General features: G+C 35.2%; 1 protein-coding gene across 2 annotated transcripts; it reads right to left on the minus strand.

Annotated features, from left to right (window-relative positions):
* Positions 1–859: 859 nt before the first annotated feature.
* Positions 860–21,630, minus strand: avl9 (AVL9 homolog (S. cerevisiase)). Of its 2 annotated transcripts, XM_072667307.1 has the most exons (16): positions 21,405–21,630; positions 18,042–18,162; positions 17,571–17,656; positions 17,228–17,299; positions 17,013–17,102; positions 16,859–16,925; positions 13,979–14,019; positions 13,184–13,222; positions 13,013–13,082; positions 11,998–12,449; positions 10,223–10,357; positions 9,572–9,791; positions 7,107–7,224; positions 5,164–5,217; positions 4,373–4,461; positions 860–3,686 (listed from the first exon to the last, which is right to left on the minus strand). In XM_072667307.1, exons 1-16 carry the CDS (start codon positions 21,486–21,488, stop codon positions 3,568–3,570), a joined length of 1,857 nt encoding a protein of 618 aa, XP_072523408.1. In that variant the 5' UTR covers positions 21,489–21,630; the 3' UTR covers positions 860–3,567. The 2 variants fall into 2 exon arrangements, with proteins under 2 accessions (XP_072523408.1, XP_072523409.1); XM_072667308.1 differs by lacking the exons at positions 860–3,686; positions 4,373–4,461; positions 5,164–5,217 and adding an exon at positions 5,240–6,735.

Genomic DNA, 21,630 nt, shown 5'->3' on the forward strand with positions numbered 1-21,630 from the left:
CAACATCCATGCGCCATTTCACGTGAGTGTTCTGAGCTACGCAACCCGTTACGAGGACACACTCGCAATGTTTATATCATATACTGTCAATTAATCATTTAGAATAATTCAAACGAATCTAATTGTGCGACGTGATCAGTGCATCACCAGCGATTTTAATCGCAAACAGCAGAGGGCGACCTGACCATTGCGCAGTTTCTTCTTGTTCTGTGGGTTCTTGTGGATGACAAGTAGATGTGTATACCGCCACCTATCGTACAATCAGGAATCCGTCACGATGAGCTCGAAATAGGTAAAAAAGATAGGAAGAGCAAAAATGAGGAGTTGTATCGGACAATAAACCGCCTGAACACATTAGTATACAGCACAATAGAAATATAAAATGATCTCTAATAATACTATAGATACTTGCCTAACAATACACAGAAGAAGGAAATACACAGAAAAAAGTCACTTTTGAAATTTGCTTTATAAATGCCCACATTGGCAGCACATAGGATTAATATGATAAATTTGCTTTAGAAAAGATTTTAAACCTACAGCATGTTTGGAAAATTATGTAAACATCATTTAGTGAGAGTAATACATTCATATACTGTATGCACTCTATTATTATGCAATATATTATTTGAGATCACACTATATTTCTGATTTTAAGTGGAACAGAAACAAAACTTAAAAATCAGAAATGATAAAAGAGTACACTAAGACAGAAGAATCAGAATTAGGCAGTTAAGTACAATTTGGACAATAAATAATACAATGATTGCATGCTGGCTAGTTTATATTGATATGCAATTCTGAATAACAAGCTAAAACAAATGACTTGACAGACTAAACAGACAAAATTGCTTACAGCTGGAAATTCATATATGTTTATACAGCACAGCTTGTACATGTACATGTGTAGTCATTCCATGTGCAGCAGGTAAAAATCTAAATCACATTACGGTCTTCAAACTTTTAATTTAATAGATGGAACTATGATGTGTAAAAATTGAACATTATGAAAAATAAACAGCATCTGCATAATTATATAATATATAATTTAGTTTTTATAAATCTCTAAATGTCGAGATAAAGTTAACTACACTAGTTTAACTAAAACGTTTATCCCATAATGCTATGGGATCTTTCTACACTAAGAAATTACTCTGCTAAATTACAAGGGGAAAAAATACAATAATTACAAAATAAACCTTGCCATCCTGTCCGATATGGCCATTATTTCACAACAAAACAAATGGATAAAAATAAACAAAACTAAAACCAGGGTTTGTGGTGTTAAGAACCAATATGATGCAGAAAAAGAAGGGAACATTTACATTTATTTACATTTTAAAATGTAATTTATAAATGTTGCTAAAGTCATAACTGTTTTACTTAGCCTATAAGAGAAGCCTTTTTAAAGTAATTTACTAGAAAAATGTACATTTGGATTTGTGTAGTGATAATATAGGGTATGGGCCCTTTAAACTAATACCAGCAGGGATGTCACACTATGATTACTTGCGGGCTTTGCCCAGCCCCCCAATACTCGGAGTTTACCTAGTGGACATTTGGCTACTTCTAGTATATTTAAGTGTGTTTTATTATAGTTTAGAACAGTAAAAATCTGATTGTGCTGACAGTTGGACAATTCCAAACAAGCAAGCCTCTCTTCTGAGAGGCTGGCCGGTAGTGTGTCTTTAAAAAGCAGTTCAGACCGAATACTGATACTCAATGTGAATGGGGCTAACTGCTATAGACGGTATAGACAGATATTGCACCAAGAAAAGAGATCTCATCACATTTCAAACAATTACTGACATCTAATAACACACAAAGGGATCATGAGGGAACAAAAAGACAATGTGACAGACAATGTGATGTATTTATTTATTCAACACCTAATGCCCCTGTGTGAAAAAGTGATGGTCCCAGTCTATTTAATAGCTGGTTATACAGCAACAATAACTATGACCAAACACTTTCTGTAGTTGTTAAGGTCGCACTACGGAGATACTATGCAAGGATTTTGTCTCACTTCTCCCAATACATCTGCTTCAGCTCAGAATCATTCATCCTAGCACAACATATAAGGCTGGACTTTGACTAGGTAATTCTATTTCTAATTAGAAGTAGAATAATTAGAATAATTTCTAATTCTAATTCTTTGGATAACTGTTTTGCTGTTCTGCTTGATCATACTGTGCTACTGTTTCAGCTCACACACAGAAAACCTAAAGAATTCTCTGTTACAAAGCAGAATCCATTGTCCCCTCAATGGTAACAAGAGACCCAGGTCCTGATGCGGTAAAGCTCCCACAAACCATTAAGCTACCACAATCATGTGTCACAGTTGGTATGAGTTTTTTCTATTTAAAAAAGCAGTGTTAGGTTTTTGTCAGGCATAAGACATGCCAGCCACAAAAAAATCCACTTTACAACCACATTGTTTAAGAAGAGGGATCAACTAGGAGCTTTCTGGATAATGTGGCATGAGCATTTCTATTCTCTTTGCAATTAAAAGAAATGAGACAATAGGTATTAGGTGTTGAATATCTTTCCATCTTCATGAAACTGCTTGAGAATGCAAACGTCTTCCAGACCTCAACTTAACCTCCACCATTTGTGTTAACCGTGTACTAATTTCGTAATTACAAACTGAGCCACTGATAAAATTGTAGAAAAATGGATACTGAGGCTTAAAATGCAGATATTTGTATAGGCACTGTGCAGTATGCTGTTTATCATGGCTTTTGCAATACTAATATTGCAAAATGGTTAATATGCAAATGAGCCTCAAACCAATCAGTGTTTGCTACGTGGTGCTGTGACCTTTAAAGTCCTAGATGAGATGTTCCCCAGTCGAGATGTTTGTGTGTGTTAAACTCATAAACTCATACAATCCAGCAAAAGTAGATTAATTTGGTAAGAATAATACAACATTTAACAGTGTTACATTACTGATTAACCAATGTGTTAATATACTACAAGACACTTTGCTGTCACATAATGTAGCTATATTACAGCATGAAATTCTATTTAAATCATGTAGCCTTGTATTTATGTATATATGTATTTATGTATATATTTATTAATGCATGTTGCTAACGTTTCTGGTAATGATTTGTTGTTTTGTTTATGGATAGCTGCTGCTACACTGTCACTGTGGGTTTTAGTCTTAGTCTTAGTCTTATGCATATTATGTCTTAGTCTTATGCATATTATGTATATTGAAGTAAGGTTTTGTGCGACTTTAGCTGGAATATGACTGCAGATGACAAGAGTACCGTTTTCTCTTTTTCAGGCTTGTTGAACACCATTCTGGAATGCTAAAGGCTGCAAGCTTAAGAAAAAATATCTTGATTGGAGATTTTAAAAGATGCTGAAGGAAACCGTGGACTGGACACATTTTGAAGGGTTACCACACTAAATATTTTAAAGCTAAATAGTAGGATCATATTGCTTTTCTGATCTAAAAGGTAAAGAAAAAAAATGCTGTCATTGTAAGAATATAGGAAATCAGTGTACTGATGAATGATGGAGAACAGTGTTTAGAATTTAAATGAGACATAAAAGAGGTCACTGTTTGTTTGCTGTAGAGTCTGAAGGTAGGCTGGTCACTGTGGGCTGGGCGAGTGTAGAGAACCAGGAGGACATGGCAGATTTAGCATTGGTTAAAGCTCCGCCCACTGACTGACCTGCAGAGGGAACATACATATACAGTCATATCAGAATACTTTGGCCACCCCTGGATTAGATTGATGTTAGTGTGTGTTATGCTGGTTTGAGTGGATCAGACACAGCAGTGCTGCATGAGTTTTTAAACATTGGTGGCCACTCACTGTCTACTCAATTTGACACGCCTACCTAGAATCACACAAATAGCAATTTAATAATATGCTAGTACAAATAGTAAAATTTCCCAGATTTCAGAATAAGAAATGGTGCTGTATATTATTCCAAGGTGTGTAAAAAAGCTTTACAAACCCAAGAAAGATGTAATGCTAAAACATATATCCTGAAAAAAGATACAACTACAGTTCAGAATGCCTTATATTTCAAGTAGTCAAATTTGGAGACACATAATGTGACAAATGAATATAAAAGAGATAATTACAGTATATTATTTATTTAATTTTGATGATTACTTAAATATATACTCAAAATCTATGTTAACATGACATTTAAATTAGTAAACATGCATTTGGAACATTCCATTTTTGTTTTGTTTTTTTAATTCTGCAATTGACTGGCAATTAATAGAGATACCCCCCTACCTGTAAAATCAAAATAAAATAATAAATAAAAAATATTTGCATGTTTCCTCAGTGTGTGTAGAAGAATTAAAGTGATTTGGGGATTTTACTTCCTTGTTTACACTTACCTACAGCTTTTCCAGTCTGCACCACACTGCGGCTGGTGGTAATCACAGCGTTCCCAAGCTTCTTCCCACGCTCACTGTTCTGCACTGAACTAGAGAAATGCACCCTTCAGATGACTGTCACTTCAACACACACAATATTCACATACTCCAATAAAAGTTCATTAATACTTGCAATATTAAATATGTAATATTAAAAATGTATACTGGTTACACATTAATGTGAAACCTCAAGTGACACTTTACCCGTTGCATTTATTTATAACTCAATCATTAAAACATTTTATACAAAGTAAATTACAATATCACTGTTGTCTATTGTTTTCACTTTTTGACATATGCTGTGTGTTTTATCTTTTACATTGTGTCAAGATTTTATGATGAATGAACCAATAGAAATGGTCCAAAAATACCATGATCTTACGTTGACTTCCACTGAAAGTTGAGAAGCTTTTTCCTCCTCCAGTTGCTATTTTGGAGATTGGTAGGTTTTTGTCATGACACATGTTTTTGTCATGAAACAACTGTAGACAACTGTATGATAAGACTATTCCTGCTGTAAGTAAGATAAGACTATTCCTGCTATTATAGATATACAATAGTTTCAGACTTTATTATATTCAAGTAAACCTGTAGCCTCATAAATTGAAAGCGCATGGTAAGGATTATTTCTTAGTAATTACATGGTAAACACTGTAAAGTAGTTAAGATATACTTTAGTTACATAAGTAGGGAATGCAATGGAAAGGTTGAGGGTTTTCATGGAGTTCAAAAGGTTCTATTGCAGATCTTACTGTGAGAAGCGCAGCTTCACATCAGCCACACTGTACTGGCCTTGGAATGGATGACTGATAGGAAAAAAAGAGCAAATTGTTTATATTTTTAACATTTGTTTTCAGCCCATTATTCACATAAGGCAACAGTAAATTTAGTCATCAGTAAAAAAACATGTATGGATACTTATTGATTCTGAAAATCTGAAACAATACCAGTACTAATTTTCCACAGTATCAACATTACAAAAATGAACTATATGTTTATAGTTATAATTTTATGACCCAAAACATGCAGATGTCTATTGTGGGCCAGCGGACATTTCTCATACTAAAAAAAATTAACCAAATCTTAACTTTAATTCAGGTACTTTTAATACCCTGAGGCTTGTGTTTGACCTATTGTTGTTGTCTCAAGTAACTACATTTCGTGCATTCAGTCCTTTGGCATGAGACAGACAGTTACTTGAGATGCCCCCTTTTGGTGAAATCAAAAATGTTTTTGAACATAGATATTTTTCAAGGTATTTTACTCAAGTTGGAAATTATAGTAATATAATTAACAACACTAGTAACACACACATTTATATATAACCACATAAATTAATATTATTAACAGTAATACTTTATTATTCTAAAGCATAGGGGACCCCACAAACGATTATACAAGATGTAATTATAATCATTAACTATATTCTGCAATTTGCTCTAAAGGTAGGAGACATATTTTGCTTTTTAGTAAATTTACATTCTATAGCAGGCCTCCAGAATAAACATGGGTATGTGGAGGTAAAAAACATTTAAGTAACATATTCTTTACTTTGGATGTGGACAGAACTGAGTAGCAATCCTGTGATGGTGATTCGTTCAATAAAAATAAACAAAGAATTACACGCCGCTAATCTAGGGTGCATTTAAACATAAAGCCTATCTCTGTTTATTACTGGAATCTCTTAGTATGTTAGTATATAGTATGTCAGAATATAGTAAAATTAGCCCAGAGAAAGCTTATTTACATCAATAAAAAGACATTAAATTAGTCACCATCACAAATGTTTTGGAGGCTGAACATAAGTGCAGCAGCTTTACTGTGCATAAAAGAAATCAAAATCAAACATGGGTACTCACAATTACGGAAAAAAACATAACAAACATAAAGAAACTTGTGAACTTAAACCTGTTAAATAATTAGAATGTTAAAATTTTTGCTGCTCACTTCTCTTAAATGTGCATTTTGTACATGCACCTCAGTACATATATTTCTATATTTTACTGAATTAAATGTTACGTTTGACACCCGCACCAAGAGAAATTCCATGTACATCTGGCACTTCGCAAATAAATATTGTGATTCTGAGATAATGTGCAACATTTATATATGAGTAACACACATATATATATATATATATATATATATATGAATAAGCCCCAACACAAACACAGGGCTTTAAATACATAAAGACTGGGCACACAATATGGCATGGCTATGAAGGGTGAACAGCTGGGAACACTGCTAAATGGTTTTTTTTGTGTGGGAAAACTAAACCAACAAAGTCATGTGCTACATCAGTGCAGGCAGCTGCCACAGTGACCCTATAAAGGGAGGAAAAATGAGAGTTTTTGAGGGGGACAGGATGCTTAATGTCATCACATTGAGTGTCCTTGGCCCACTCAAATAGAAACTCTAAGTATCAAATCAGCAAATTGATAAATAAAAACTCAGTATTAAATCAGCAAATCAAAATAAAATAAACCTAACAAAGTGGCATAACTAAAACTTGTAGAAAAAAAACATAGATTCATTCAAAAAAAAAAGATGTTTTATGATGATAAAAATGATGCTTTTAAATAAAAGTACAAAAAAGAACACAACATGCACATTAGTATAAAAGGTGACAAACAATTCTTATTCTTTGTCAGATAATTATTCTCTCACTTCATTTATAATGACCCTGTCTACCTACCCTGGAGTAATTTCGGCCATGGATGGGTGCTTGTTGCTGAACCACACTCTGTAATTGTGTGTGATCTTCCAGGCAGAGATGAAGGCAGAGCCATAATCTGCAAGCAGCTTCTCATTATCTGAACAACACAGAGCAAATCAAGTTAACTGAAGAATGAACAGAACACTGAAAATAAATGTTTGTTTTCCTACAAGCTTACTCAATTGTATATAATATAGTATAATATTTTACAATTACTTTAAAATTAAAATGTAAAAACTAAAACAAGGAGTTCTTGTGTTTAAATGTGGAAGATTCAAACAGAACAGAACCACCTTTTTGTTTGTTCAAGTGCTGTAAAGAAGAAGGAGCACACATAACCATGCTACTGTATAGCTATATGGATAGTTTGCATGGACACTGATGCACCCTGAGCCCACAGGACAGCTTAAATTTCTTTGGAACTTGGCCTGCTTATCCAACATCTGGACTACGTTGCAACCTTTCATAATTTTTTCTCTTCCGCCTTCATCCAGGGAGATCCAGAGGCTACAGGGTCATGGGTTGTAAACTTCCTGATTATGTTGCGCACCGTGGACAAAGGAACATCAAAATCTCTGAAGATGGAACCTTGAGATTGATGATATTTATCAAGTTTTGGCTCTCAAGCCTTCAGACAGTTCTCTTCTTCTCTTTCTGTTTTCCAAAATTGCAATGCACCGATTGCTCCTTTTTTATCTGGTTTCAGGTGTGATTTGTATTGCACACACTTTGTTAAATATGCCTTTTTTTCTTTTCTGCTTTTTAGTGTTGTTCCAATACACATAAAGGATATAAACTGTATGTATGACAAAGCATGTGCAATTGCAATCATTATCTGAGAGAAATACTTACTTTTCTGGAAAAAACGTCAGGGGTGCCAACACTTTTGGCCAGACTGTACACACACTGCCAAGCCAAAAAAAAGGTCACCACCTGGATTTAACTAAGCAAATAGGTAAGAGCCTCCCATTGGATAATTATTGCATGGGTGACTATGTTTCAGCTGGCAGCAAGTTACTTAACTCTGCAGTGAGTAGCTTTCTGTTTGTTAAGCAACCATGTGGAAAGACAAATTCTGTGGTCATGGAAATTATGTTAATGTGTTACAGAAGTGTCAAATTATTGACATGCATCAAGCAGAGAAAACATCTAAGAAGATTGATGAAACTACTGAAATTGGGTTAAGAACTGTCCAATGCATTATTCAAAAGTCTCTCTGAGAAAGGAATGTGGTCAGAAAAAAAATGATTGTGATGAATTATTAAATTAATTATCCTTGAATTATAAAGGGATTGGGACTAAACAGCTATGTAGCCTTAAGAAAACCACTTGTGAGTGAGGCTAACTGGCAAAAACGGCTTCAACTAGCTAGGGTGCACAAAGATTGGGTTCTGGAGCAATGGAAGAAGGTCACGTGGTCTGATGACTCAAGATTTACCCTGTTCCAGAGTGATGGGCGTATCAAGGTAAGAGGAGAGGTCGGCTGAAGTGATGCACCCATCATTCCTAGTGCCTACCGTACAAGCCTATGAGAGCAGTGCTTTAATCTTGGGTTGCTGCAGTTGGTCAGGGTAGGTTTAGCAACGTTATGTGCCCAAAAAATGAGGTCAGCTGACTACCTGAATATACGGACCGAACAGGTTATTCGATCAACAGATGTTTTCCCTTTCCTGATGATACAGGCATATTCCAAGATGACAATGCCAGGATTTATAGGGCTCAAATTATGAAAGAGTAGTTCAGGGAGCATTAGACATAATTTTCACAAATGGACTGGCCACCACCAGTCCATTTGTCCACCACCTGAACCCCATTGAGAATCTTTGGGACGTGCTGGAGAAGACTTTGTGGAGTGGTCCAAATCTCCCATCATCAATTCTAGATCTTAATAAATAAATGTTGTGACGGTGCAGACACTTGTGGAGACAATGTCACAGCGAATACATGCCGTAATCAAAAGCTAAAGGTAAGCTAAAGGTGGTATATATACCATTAATCAGTCTCATTACTGTTATTATTCTTACCCTCACTACTACGACTATATCAGCGGACCTGAGCATTACAAACTATTATTTATAAGCAATTATTTATAAGTGGTTATGGCCAGAAGAGGACAGTTTATTAGCAATCCCACTGTGACGCTTCTTATGTCACTAAATAGCTGACCAACACGACCAAAATGACACATCACCATTAAGAAATAACATCATGTCCCAAGCCGTACAGGTTACTGTTCTATTCCTAGAACAGTAACCTGTAGTGTTTCTGCTGTGGTGTTTCTGCAGCCCACATTTGTGCATGGATCTGAGGACCTCAAGGTTTTCCACCTTATAGTTCTGCACTTAGTTTACTGTGTGCACTTTGAGGGTTCAGGATGCTATTTCGGACTAGGTTTATGTGTGTGAGTGTGAACTGAAAGCTTTCATTAAGGTATTAGCATGTACCTTGCTGTAGTGTAGATGCTAATAGTGAGTGCAGATACAGTGTAAACTGTGCTCTAATCCACTCATCTCCTCCCTCCCAGCCTGTTCCATCCAGAAACACATCCTCTCTATTCTCTGTGACATGTTTGAGCAGGAAGTCAGAGAAGCGCAGGTCTGCTGTGGACAAACTCAATATCCTGCGTAGCTCTGGATCATCCACATGGATGCGGGCCTCTTCCACCTACACACAAGAAACAAATCAACATAGGCTAAAAGAAAATAAACTATAAGAACATGTGTGTAGACCCACAATAAAAACATACAGGATTTTATATAAAAAAACCCCTAAATAACAGTCCAATCAATAAAATTTAGGATTAAATATGGCAGCAACACACATATATATATATATATATATATATATATATATATATATATATATATATACACATATATACATAGCTGCATAAAAAAAGAAAAACAAATTTAATGTATAAAAACATGAACTTGATGTTGATGGAGTAATTAGGAGACAATATGTGCTGATGAGAATAATATGTATATATATATATATATATATATATATATATATATATATATATATATATATATATATATATATATATTTTTTTTTTTTTTTTTTTTTTTTTTTTTTTTTTTTTTTTTACTCACGTCTATAATAGCATCACTGAGGTGTCTCTGTTGACGGAAGAGGATGTTGGTTGCCCCAGCGACAAAACCTCGCACTCTCACATCAGACAGCAGATGATGCTGTTGCAGGGCCATGTAGGGCAGGCACAAGTAACCCTGATCACAACAAAATCATGGGGAGTGTTCAAATCAGTAAGATGCAAATGTCAATCTATTAGACAATTTATTTTAATGTTGCAGGTGGCTGTACTCCAGTAGCTAAAACAATTTAGGCTTTTTCAATTATGAAGACCAATCAAGGTTAAGGCAGGTCAAAGTAAAAAAGTTAAACAATCTCCGTAATTAACGTCACCAGATTTAAAACTACAGGTAAGTACCAAAGTCCTCTAACTCTAGGACCTGTTTAAACAACATACGCAAGTGTAGAACTTGGGGAAAGCATAAAGGCATACTTCCTTGTTCATTCTCCTTTAAAAGTTCAACAAACCTCAAAGTATAGATTCATTCACTTTAATGAACTACCTTGAGTTAGACATTTGAGGGAAAGAAACAAAGGTAACAGTGATTGCCATTAAAGATAGTAATGCATAGTTTGCTGTATCTATAGTCCACTGTTTGAGTATTAGGAGTTGCTTTCCTGTCCAATTTTAATAGTACACTAGTCATTCAAAAAAATGTAAGACACTAGTCAGTCAAAAAAAAAATGATGCTCTGCCCCACATCTAATGAATGCTATCCAGAACGATCAATTGTCAATTTTGAGTGGTACAACAGTAACAAATGGGAAATGTGAAACACACTTTTGCAAGTGGCTTTGCATAACTAGTTTTTTTGCAGCAACATATAGTTGCTGAAGCTATCCACAAGTACTCTTACAAAATTTTTTACTCTTTTAAAATGAAAAATACTCATGGCTTAGACAAAACGTCTACCAATATGTTATGCACAAGTTTGTTCTGATTTGGTTTGACAGACACCTACTGGTGCAAGTCATGTAGAAACAAGAATCAGCTGAATTCCCATATCACTCAAACAGCCCTTTTCTGTCAAACTAGCCAGTTCTTGACCAATGTAAAGGACAAACTCAGCAACCTTTTAGGCGTTACACTACACAGAATTGTCCAAGGACAGTTGAATTATGTTTTTCTTCAAAAAGGAACGTATTTAGCTAAATGCTAACTACTAATCCTATGATAAATGATTTGTTTATTAATGATTGTGGCAGTATCTTCAGAAGATCAGAAAAAGAACAGGCCTGATCTAGCCCCTGCACTGGGAGAGAGAAGGTCTTCTTCCTCTGCATGCATCTCATTTCTTTGCCATGCATATCTCTCTCTCTCTCTAATACAAATTATAATTGAACAACCAGCTCGGGATCAGGATCTACTGAGCAAGGACAGGATGAGTTCGTGTCGCATGTAGTTAAACAATCATGGAATTGTCAGAAATGCACTAGCTGCTGGGGGCTGTAATGCCCCCCTCCCCCAAAACAAGCAAAGTTATTACAACAATTCACAACACTAGGCCACCTTTTTTTTTTTTTTTTTTTTTAAATCTCAAGCACTCAGTGGATAGGACACTACTTATCCAAGTGTGTTTACAAATGTGTAGTGTTTACACATGAACAAAGCCCATTTGTCTTCATATTTAGAAGAGGGACAGCTTTTAAGAGCTTTGTCCTGCCTCTTTGCGGCCATATTTCATTTTTAAAATCAACTGACTTCAAATACTCAACAGCTGTCCACAGCAGATGTATTGGTTGACAAGTCTATGCAACCTCTAGTGTATGTATGTACCTTAGTGAAAATTGCAAGTGGTAGCCCATACTGGTCCTCCTCCAGTCCAGACACCAGCCCCTGGCTCAGCTGACCATGTTCTGTGGCAGATTTGGGCTGAACTGTGATTGGCTCACTGGATTCTGTCCCCAGGCACTTCACTGTTCCCTCTAACTGCTCCCCAGTCTCTAAGACACTTGGGTCCAGCGTCTCCCAGTCACTCTCAGAGGATTCTGGCGATGTGTGGGAGGGGAGATCGGGCTGGGGGAGACTCATAGGGCTGCCGGAGGCACGACATACATGGGGGTCCAAGTGTTCAAAAGCACTAGACTTATCTTCTGTGGCATCAGCAATATTCATTTTAAAGTTCATTTTATGGTCGGTGCTGGCTGGGTCAGGACTTTCTGAGGTTTCTGATACACTGCTCTTACAGTGGTAATGAGAGGAGTCAGCCAGGCCATGGTCAATCATACCTACACACACACACACACACACACACACACACATTTATACGCATTAATCATATATTGACTTTATTGATACAACTGTACCAATAAATTACAAAAAGTCCAACAAGTTACAATGTTGACAAAGCATTTAAACCTGTCATATGACATCTGGAAATTTTATATATAAAATATGCTGGTGATGTTGAAGTTTCCATCATTCGGAAATGGAAATCATTTAAAACCACCAAGAATCTTCCTAGACCTCGCCGACCGGCCAAACTGATCGATCGGGGAAGATAGGCCTAGCCCAAGAAGATTCCTGCTTACTCAGGTTTCTTAGGTTTGTTGTGGCTGTGTGCCAACACTCCCTATCCAACCCTAGGGAATATGTAACCCCTAAATAACCATTTATGTCACAAAAAAATAATTTTATATATTTTCTAAAAACCTTTTTCCATTTTCAGACCATGTTACACTATGAAACCAGTATGAAACCCTACTTACTATACTTGCCATTTTTTTCTTGCCAACCAAAAGTCAGAATACTATTTTTATTAATGCAGAAATGTGTGCAGTGACTTTCTCACCAGGGAATAAAGAGAGGACAGTCATTAGAGTTCCCACAAGTCTATGGACAGGAGACACGAAAAACAGAACCTGTGTGGAGAAAGTGGCTTAAATACTTTCTTATAATGATTTATTACACTAAACCAATTTATTATGTTTAAGTGTGTGATCAGCAGTAACGTATCCCACACCTTTTTTTCCAACAGGACCAACTTGAAGAGAATCAGAACCTGTAACAAAGAATGGAGGCATTTAAAAAAAAAAAAAAAGTATGCATACATTCACAACATTTACAGCATACTACATAAGGACATATGCTGTAAATATAATTAATACTAACTTACACCTTAGCTGTGTCTCTGTGTGCAACAAGTGCTATTACTGGTACTAGATTACACAGTCCAAAAGTATTAAAATGTTTGAAAGTTTTTGCTAACTGGCAAAATGTGTTAGTGTTGCCCATGCCTTGATGAAAATAACTTCCCTCAAGACCATGGTTATGACCAAGGTGGTTGACCAGTATACTGTGCCTTGCAAAAGTATTCCTTGACTTTTTACTTATTGTTACATTACAACCTGTATTTAAATGTTTTTTGAAAGCATCTAAGTAGAATGCATACTAATACAAAAAGTTAAAGATTCTCGTGCCGAATAAAAGAGCTCTGACCACTCTAACAGGATGGCATGCTCACTGTATTACATGATTTAGTTTTCATATTTTTCATATTTGACATATTTCTAGCATGGCATGCTATTTAAATGATGATTGCATCTGTTTTTGAGTGAAGAAGTCCAGAGTCTAGAAGTCTAGAAGTTGTCCAGAAAAAAATATATAATAAAGGCTTTTTTCAGAAAGTCATAAATAAGGTAACCCCCAGTATAGTTTGAGAGAAGTTATTCGTTTGCAACGGAATACATTTTATCTATTCCAACAACATATCTAAAGTACAATGATAAAATACATAACACTTAAACAGTTTAGTTACCTTGTGTTTATAGTGCAGTATTAAATCTCGTGGCGATAAGCCTGCAGTAATAAAGACAGAGTTTAAAGCAGTTACTGTTACTGTGCCTTTAAGGACGGATTCCACAAACACACAGATTACAGTCGTATCTCAGGCATAGTTGTTAGAACTTTAGTTCTGCAGTGGAGCTACAATAAAAAAAGTCTGACATTTAAAAAGGTAAGCTAAAAAGTTCACTAGACTGAAAGCTCCAGTGCAAACCTGAAAAAGTAACCTGAAAAGAGTTTGTTTAGGTAAAAATAGGGTGAAAATGGTTTAAACCTTCTGAATCATTCATTTAAGATTGATAAACATGTAGAACAAACATTGTACTAAAAAATATGGAATTAAATTAGACCAAAATCCTAAAAATACTTCATATTCTAATGCAGTTATTCAAAAACATGAATTTTAGTAGTTAGTAGTAATATTTAATATAGTAGTAATATTTAATCTCTACTGCATTTAAACACATTCAGATAGACTCTAATGCTAGGTTGATGATGTTTTTACGTATGAGGCAACAACAAAACACCACATTTATTTTAGACAGTTGCTAATCAATCAGAACATCTTTAACACTGTGGATTTAACAACCTTTGGGGTGCCAAACATTCAATAGAATTTTAGTAACAACGTAATTGTTAAAAAGTAATTTACTGCTAATTGAAATACATTTTTGAAGAGCAGAACACAGGAGCAACTAAAATTTCTGCATTTGTAACTTTCTACAATCACTTAAACTTATCTCTGATGCTTATCCAGGTGGTGTTTTAATTGGAACAACAAATTGTTTATTTCATTATTTTCAAATCTTGCCATTAGTGTTATAGGCTGTTCATAAATACTGTACATAGAAAATTTCAATTTACACAGCGCCACAGGCTGTCAGTTTTAAACTCTCACTCCCTTCACAATACTCAAACTGGGTCATTACCCATAGGTAAAGAATCACTGCATTAAACACAAAATTTTATCTGTTTTATTATGCTAAACATGTTACAAATGTAAAACTTTTACCTGTAAACTTTTACATGTAAAACATTACCTAGAAAAAGGTGTTCTGCGTAGGCTCTGTATGTAGGTATTCAAAGGCCAATGATAATCATTCAAAATATTTCTGTAAAAATAATAAGTAATAGCAAACTGCCATTTTAAACTTGGGACTGTAGTCACTGTGCAAATGTAGCAGATACGATTTAAAAGAAAACTTACTACTTACTACTGAATTTCTGTGCATGTTGTGGAAGAATGCTAGCAAAAAATACCCACTGGATTGACGAGACTTGATCTACTTTCTTTAGAATATCCTAAAAGTAAACCTGAATAGGTGCTTGATTGCTTTCATGAGACAATGCTATGCTTATGGCTACTTTCATATACTTATCATTGTGCACAAATGTGCCGATTTAGGGACAGATATGTCCACATTACAGACAGGTACAGGTCATTTACATTTCTGAATGTGAATCATCAAGATCGAAACCGGAATTAATTATTGAGGCTTGAAACGTAAACACAGTCATAGTAATTCAAAACTGATTTGAAAAGATTGGATTTGACCACACAGGCAAAAAAAGGCAAAATTAGATTCAAGACACCTTAGCCTGGTATGAACTTAGCCTGAGTGTTTACAATGCCTGCGCTAAAAAGCTTTCCGAAAGAAAACGCGCTGTTTGAAACAAACTTATTCATAATTTCAGTGCCACATTAAAATTAAAATAAAACATTTGATTCAATGTGTTTTTATTACATTCAAAGGAAATCATTTGTGCTTTTAACTGCAGTGTACAGAAGAGGGAAAAACATTCCTGACATTAAAAAATGTTAAAAATCTGCCTAGTGGTTGGTAGCATCATACCCTGGGGTTGTTTTTCTGCTAGTGGAACAAAATGGATGGAATATTAAAGAAGGTGGACTACTACCTTCATGAATTTAGTCTGCACTATTTTACACTGTACTGTACATCCTGTACATATGCACTCCTGGACACTACTTTACTTAAATATCAATATATGCACATATTTATTCCGTATTGTCATCTGTCATCTGCTTCATTCCTTTTTTTTTTTATTCATTTCATTTATTGCTATTATTGCAATTATTGTATTGTATTACTGTGCTGTATTGTGCAATTGCTACTGGCTGTTAAATTTCCTTTGGGATCAATAAAGTATCTATCTATCTATCTACTTTAGAATTATTTAGCATATCCTCAAACATCAGCTAGGCATTTAAAACTGGGATACAATGTCACAACTGTAAAATGGATAAAGCAGTCTAATATTAATCATTTAATCCTCAACCCTATTAAAAATGAATTGTGCTGGTTGGACCCATGCTAGGAAATTTAATTAAACAAATTCTGCCAAGAGCATTGGACAATCAGAAATCAGCCACTTACTCACATTCTTATAACTCATGGCTTGCTGTCACATTAGCCACAGCTCTTAATTAGCTTATTTTTTCTGTCCAGTTATTCTTATTATTATTCTTTTGATTTTTGTTGTGCCAGATGAGGATGGACTTGGATCTCTGCTTTGTGACAACATTCATTGTGAAAAGAGCCACATAAATATATCTGAACTAACTTGGTAAAGGTGCAAATTAGTAAGGTACATTTAACCAAACATTAGGTGTGCATTAGGTGTGTACATATATTTTTGACCTTGTGTAGATTTTAGACCCTCCACCCCCATCTTTTTTTTATCCAGTTTTGTCATCACGTTTCTGTCCATCATCCCAACTGTAAAGGGGCCTGCCTCTCTAAAAGGGCTTAGCTATGATATTTAACAGATATTAAATATTAAATATGGAAAAATAAGCAACATATGGAAGATGAGAAATAATTAAATAATTTACCTAGATACACCTGAGAGCCTTCCAGCGTGGTTCCTCTTAATGAACCATTCATGTGATCATACAGTTCCTAAAGACAAATTAGGGTACAATAATAACTAACAGCATAACTGGGTAAATTTACACAGAGTAGTTTCTTTGTCATATTAAAGCTTACCTTGAGGATGGATATCTGAGAGAAGTCTTTCTCCTCAAAGTAGGCATGTGTGATAAGCTGGAGTTTAGCCTGAATTAGACCATACAGTGGCTGCAGGAGACACAGGCAAACATATTATTGTAGTGGGCAAGCAAAACACAGGAAAGTTATTTACTGTGATTGGATAACATTTTTATTTCTGCCTATAAGACAGCAATTAACACAATGTAACATACCACTCTGCTGAGTACACACACACTCTTCTGAACAGTCTCCCTTGTAACATCAGCCTGTCGTACCTTTAGAGCCTGAAACACCACACAACATCTATCATTTATCAAAACACTCCTGATTAATATTTTACAGCAGAGAACAGAACCCAATACATTCAAGACAAATTCATGAGATACTGTAGAAAAACAACAAATAAGACACCAATAAAATGTCTATAATACATGTATGTGTGTGTATATATGGGTGTGTGTGGGAATGTGTGTGTGTGTGTGTGTGTGTGTGTGTGTGTGTGTGTGTGTGGGTGTTCCAAATACAAGAATATATAAATATCTTCAAAATCCAAACCTTTGCTTCTATCTGTCTATAGCAGGACACTCCATATACACATTTCATTTCTTCACATAAAGGAGGTAAATGAAAGTAAACAGTGTCTAAAATAAATAAAAAACACAAATACAAATTACAAATTTAATTACAAATTACATTTAATAAATGTGTTGCTCAATACATGGAGTTCAGATTTACAACTTCTTGTTTTCTGTAATTTACTAACAGTAAAAATCAAGAAAAATATATTAAATAATATATTTACGTCATTCTACAACTGCCTGGTAGACTATTTTATGAGCACATCACACAATGTACTGAGTATGGGACAAAGTAGACCCACATAAGCCCAAATATTTCCTATCCCCCCTATTGTGTACAGAGGTGAATTTATTTTATGATGTAACTGCTGGCACGTAAGTGGCACGTAACTTTAGTAAACAGTAAGTTACTAAAGAGTGCTAGATGAGTATGTGTAGCTTTTCCTACCTTCTTGATAATTGTGTGCTCCGTCAGGCAGAGCAAGGAATGGCAGGTATTTCCATTTTTCTGGGAGATTATTACTATCATGGCCTTCAGATGGAACCAATGGTGGATATGAAAACTCCACCTAAGCAAACCAACAAACAAAACAAACAACTGTCACGTAATCAAGAATTTTAAGGATAGACATGTGACTGACATGTGATTGAAAGCTAATCTAATTTGATTTGCTACATTTGATAATTAGCTAAATTAACAACACATTAGTAATTAATGAATTAGTCAATTACACAACAATACTTAAACCCACAAAGACAACTGACTTATCCAGTGTAACTTTTCAGTTAGTACTCTAAGACAATTCAGTTACTCTTAATTAAAACTCTTAATAATCAAAGGACGCCCAGACACAAAATCATGCAATTTGAAAAGAGAGTTAGATAAATACTGACTGATAAATGCTTCTTTGCCAAATAAAAAACCTCTAAATAATTATTTTCATATTATTACACCACTTATTATTTAAGCTACTGTAAGCCTCTACTATATTGTTTCCTAAATACATGATCCATCCATGATCTACTTTCTTACATTAACAAACTTCAAATCAAGTTTTCAAAAGTCACATCAAAACACACTATCTACACTATGCACAGTGTGCATCTGTAGCCACACTTCAAAACATTATCAACAAAATGTTTTTTTTTTCCATCTTAGAAAATACCTAAGAAGATAATGAAGAAGACGAAGACAAAGAAGAAGAAGAAGGACATTTAACACAGTTACTGTCTATCCTTGCTTTAGTCTCTCTCTTAAAACAAAAAACAAACAAACAAACAAACAAAGTGTCAGTGTATATACATATGGTCCTAACAGCAAAATCATGAAAACCTGCGCTTAGCATAGCAGCCTACACTTGCATTCAAATTCCTAAGATATAAGCAAGATATTACAAATACATCATGAACAGCATGACATTTCACAGTTTTACCAAGACCAGATTAGCCCGCTTCTGCTGCCATGTCAGGAAGCCAGGCATGGAGACATTCAGTGTTTAGTATGCGTTATGCTTTGCAAACTAAAACTTCATTACTTGCTGCCACCAAACTGGCATGTGCTGAATTTGTAGAAACCACTTGTTATATCAGCTATGTTAAGCAAAATTGTGCTTGCTAAAATCATACATGTTTCTAATAAACCTTTGCAATAGGAAATGAATCATTTTGATTGAAAACTGTTACATAACAATTGTGGGCCTTTGGATTCGGCCCATTTTGCGGTTCTGCTTTACTTACATGGGTTTTGCTTTGGATGTAGACACAACAGTTTTTAAGGTTCACAAACTGTCGCTACATAATGTCACTGGACAGGAGTCTGTTAACTGCTAGTTCTGTTGCATTAGCGAACAGTCGTGATGGCTAGCATCGTGTTGAATGATGGGAAAGAAGACAGGCCTTTACATTTATTTATTTTTATTCTGATAGTCAACCAGTCAGAGAGATTAGTCCGTAGACACAAACTGAGAGAGACAGAGAGAGGCACAAGAAGGTAACCCTAAATCTAATACATCTATTAATGATTAATGATAATGATTAATGGTCAATTACAGTGTAAGCCCAATAACAGCTGATACTCTATGCAGCATGCACACCAGTCCAATAAATAATGCATTTGGAGAAATGCTGTGCACAGGTGCACATTTGCAATGCCTTGAAAAAGCAGTTAAAATCTTCTTTTCACCTCAAAAGGTAGGTGATCATCCTAGACACAGTCATATGACAATATACTACACCCTCTTTGAAGTCTATATTTTACGCATCATGACATGATAAAAAAACATCTGGTCCTTAAAAATCCATCATCAGATGAACAACACCATGTCATCATTTATTTAACAAAAACTAGGAAAACTAGGAAAATTTCAGAAACAGTGTGCGAAAAGCTAAATACACTCCATGAATCAACAACTTGAAGAGCTTTAGCAACAACAACTTGAAGTAATTGACTTTATCAATCTCTCACATTGTTCAGGAGGAGTTCTTTCTTTACAACATTGCTTCAGTTCAGAGGTTTATAGACATTGAAAAATGAAAAATTGACCGGCCTTGTTTGGAAAACTAAGTACACCCAATTCAAGCAATCAAAAGCTTGTAGAACCACCCTTAGCAGTAACAACTTGAAGTAATCTATTTCTGTATGATATATATACTTTGTTTTTCACATGATTGCATGTCTGTTGTGTAAAAATTGGGTCTTCAGTTTTGCACTGAAGCTATAAGGTTGATGTGGCAAACACAAACTGGGGGGGGGGGGGGGGGGTTCATTGAAGGATACTAACTACTAAAATGAACAGCTCATAAACAGAATTGCTTACATCTCTCTTGAAACAGATTAAGACCTAAAACACAAACAGGCTTTAACATAGGCACCAATGAAAAATTTGTAACATCATAGTTTCATGAACTTACAATGAGACTCGCAAGTATAAGCTTAAAAGTGTTTAAGAAAATATTATACAATAAAATAGAAACAATTATACAATTGAAAAAAAAAAAACATGTAGGTTTTTGCTTTCTTACTCATACACCAAATGGTGAGAAATTGAGGATTATTGAGATAGCAAAGCTGTGCATTTTGCATTCGCTACACAAGCATGTTGCAACATTGGCTTTTATTGCTATTAAGCTGGTTATACTCATAGTATTGGCTTAGACTGATGCCTTAGGGTTTACAAGTTCAGCTGTGTCATTTTAAGGCTATTCTTGTCCTTATCTTTAAACGCGGCAACAATTTAGCCATACAAACACAATAATGTGCTTTGTTGATAGTAATACCACAACTAAATTACATAGTACTGTCACACAGACACTATTACTTTTACCACTGCAGCTAGCATGCTAACCACAGATACATGGGATGGTTCTGATAAAATTAGAATAGCTAGTACTAGCAATGTAACCTATGTAACAATGTAACCAATCATAAACTAATCAATTGTAATCACAACAACAATGACCGTTTTCATTCTTGTTTTCACATACTGTGTCTGGATTAGAGAAGTAAAAAAGAAATACAAATTGAGACTAATTTGCAGTATTTTACGTATTTTAACAGCACCGCACAGCTCGAAAGAATCGGTTCGGTGAACTAAACTTAACTTCCCATCACTATTTGCTAACTAGTCTGTAGGCACTGTGGAACAAATGGGTGTGTCGTCTTTTTATTTTTACTTTAATTAAAAAACTGGCGCCGTGTTCTTTTAAATGGAAATATACAATTCAGAAACGTGTATAAAGGAAGCGGTGAAACATTTGTGCACTTGAATAAAACGTGCAAGTGTGAGTTGTAACGTTTACACTCCTTACTCACCTGACAGCCTCTCTTGTGATGAAAGCCTACCACCACGATGTGCAGCACAGGTCCTTTAGGTTCCTCCTTACCATGACACTCCATAACGTAGCAGTGTGAACTGATATTTCGTGAATTTAAAAACAGGACAACTACTAGCTAGCTAAGTAAACACCACGGTTCTCTTTATTTCCCGCATTGATAGTTCCTCGTTAATCCTGTCAGAGAGCGACAATTTCCGCTTCGT

The sequence above is a fragment of the Salminus brasiliensis genome, chromosome 22 (genome assembly GCF_030463535.1).
Source record: "Salminus brasiliensis chromosome 22, fSalBra1.hap2, whole genome shotgun sequence".
NCBI lineage: Eukaryota > Metazoa > Chordata > Actinopteri > Characiformes > Bryconidae > Salminus > Salminus brasiliensis.

What these genes read in the sequence shown, in the direction of transcription:
- avl9 (XM_072667307.1), bottom strand. Translation starts at nt 21,488, where the DNA reads ATGGAGTGTCATGGTAAGGAGGAACCTAAAGGACCTGTGCTGCACATC. An exon ending in AGCACACAATTATCAAGAAG is followed by an intron (nt 17,657 to 18,041) that starts GTAGGAAAAGCT and finishes TATTTATTTTAG; the next exon opens with ACACTGTTTACTTTCATTTA. An exon ending in CACTTGCAATTTTCACTAAG is followed by an intron (nt 10,358 to 11,997) that starts GTACATACATAC and finishes TGTTGTGATCAG; the next exon opens with GGTTACTTGTGCCTGCCCTA.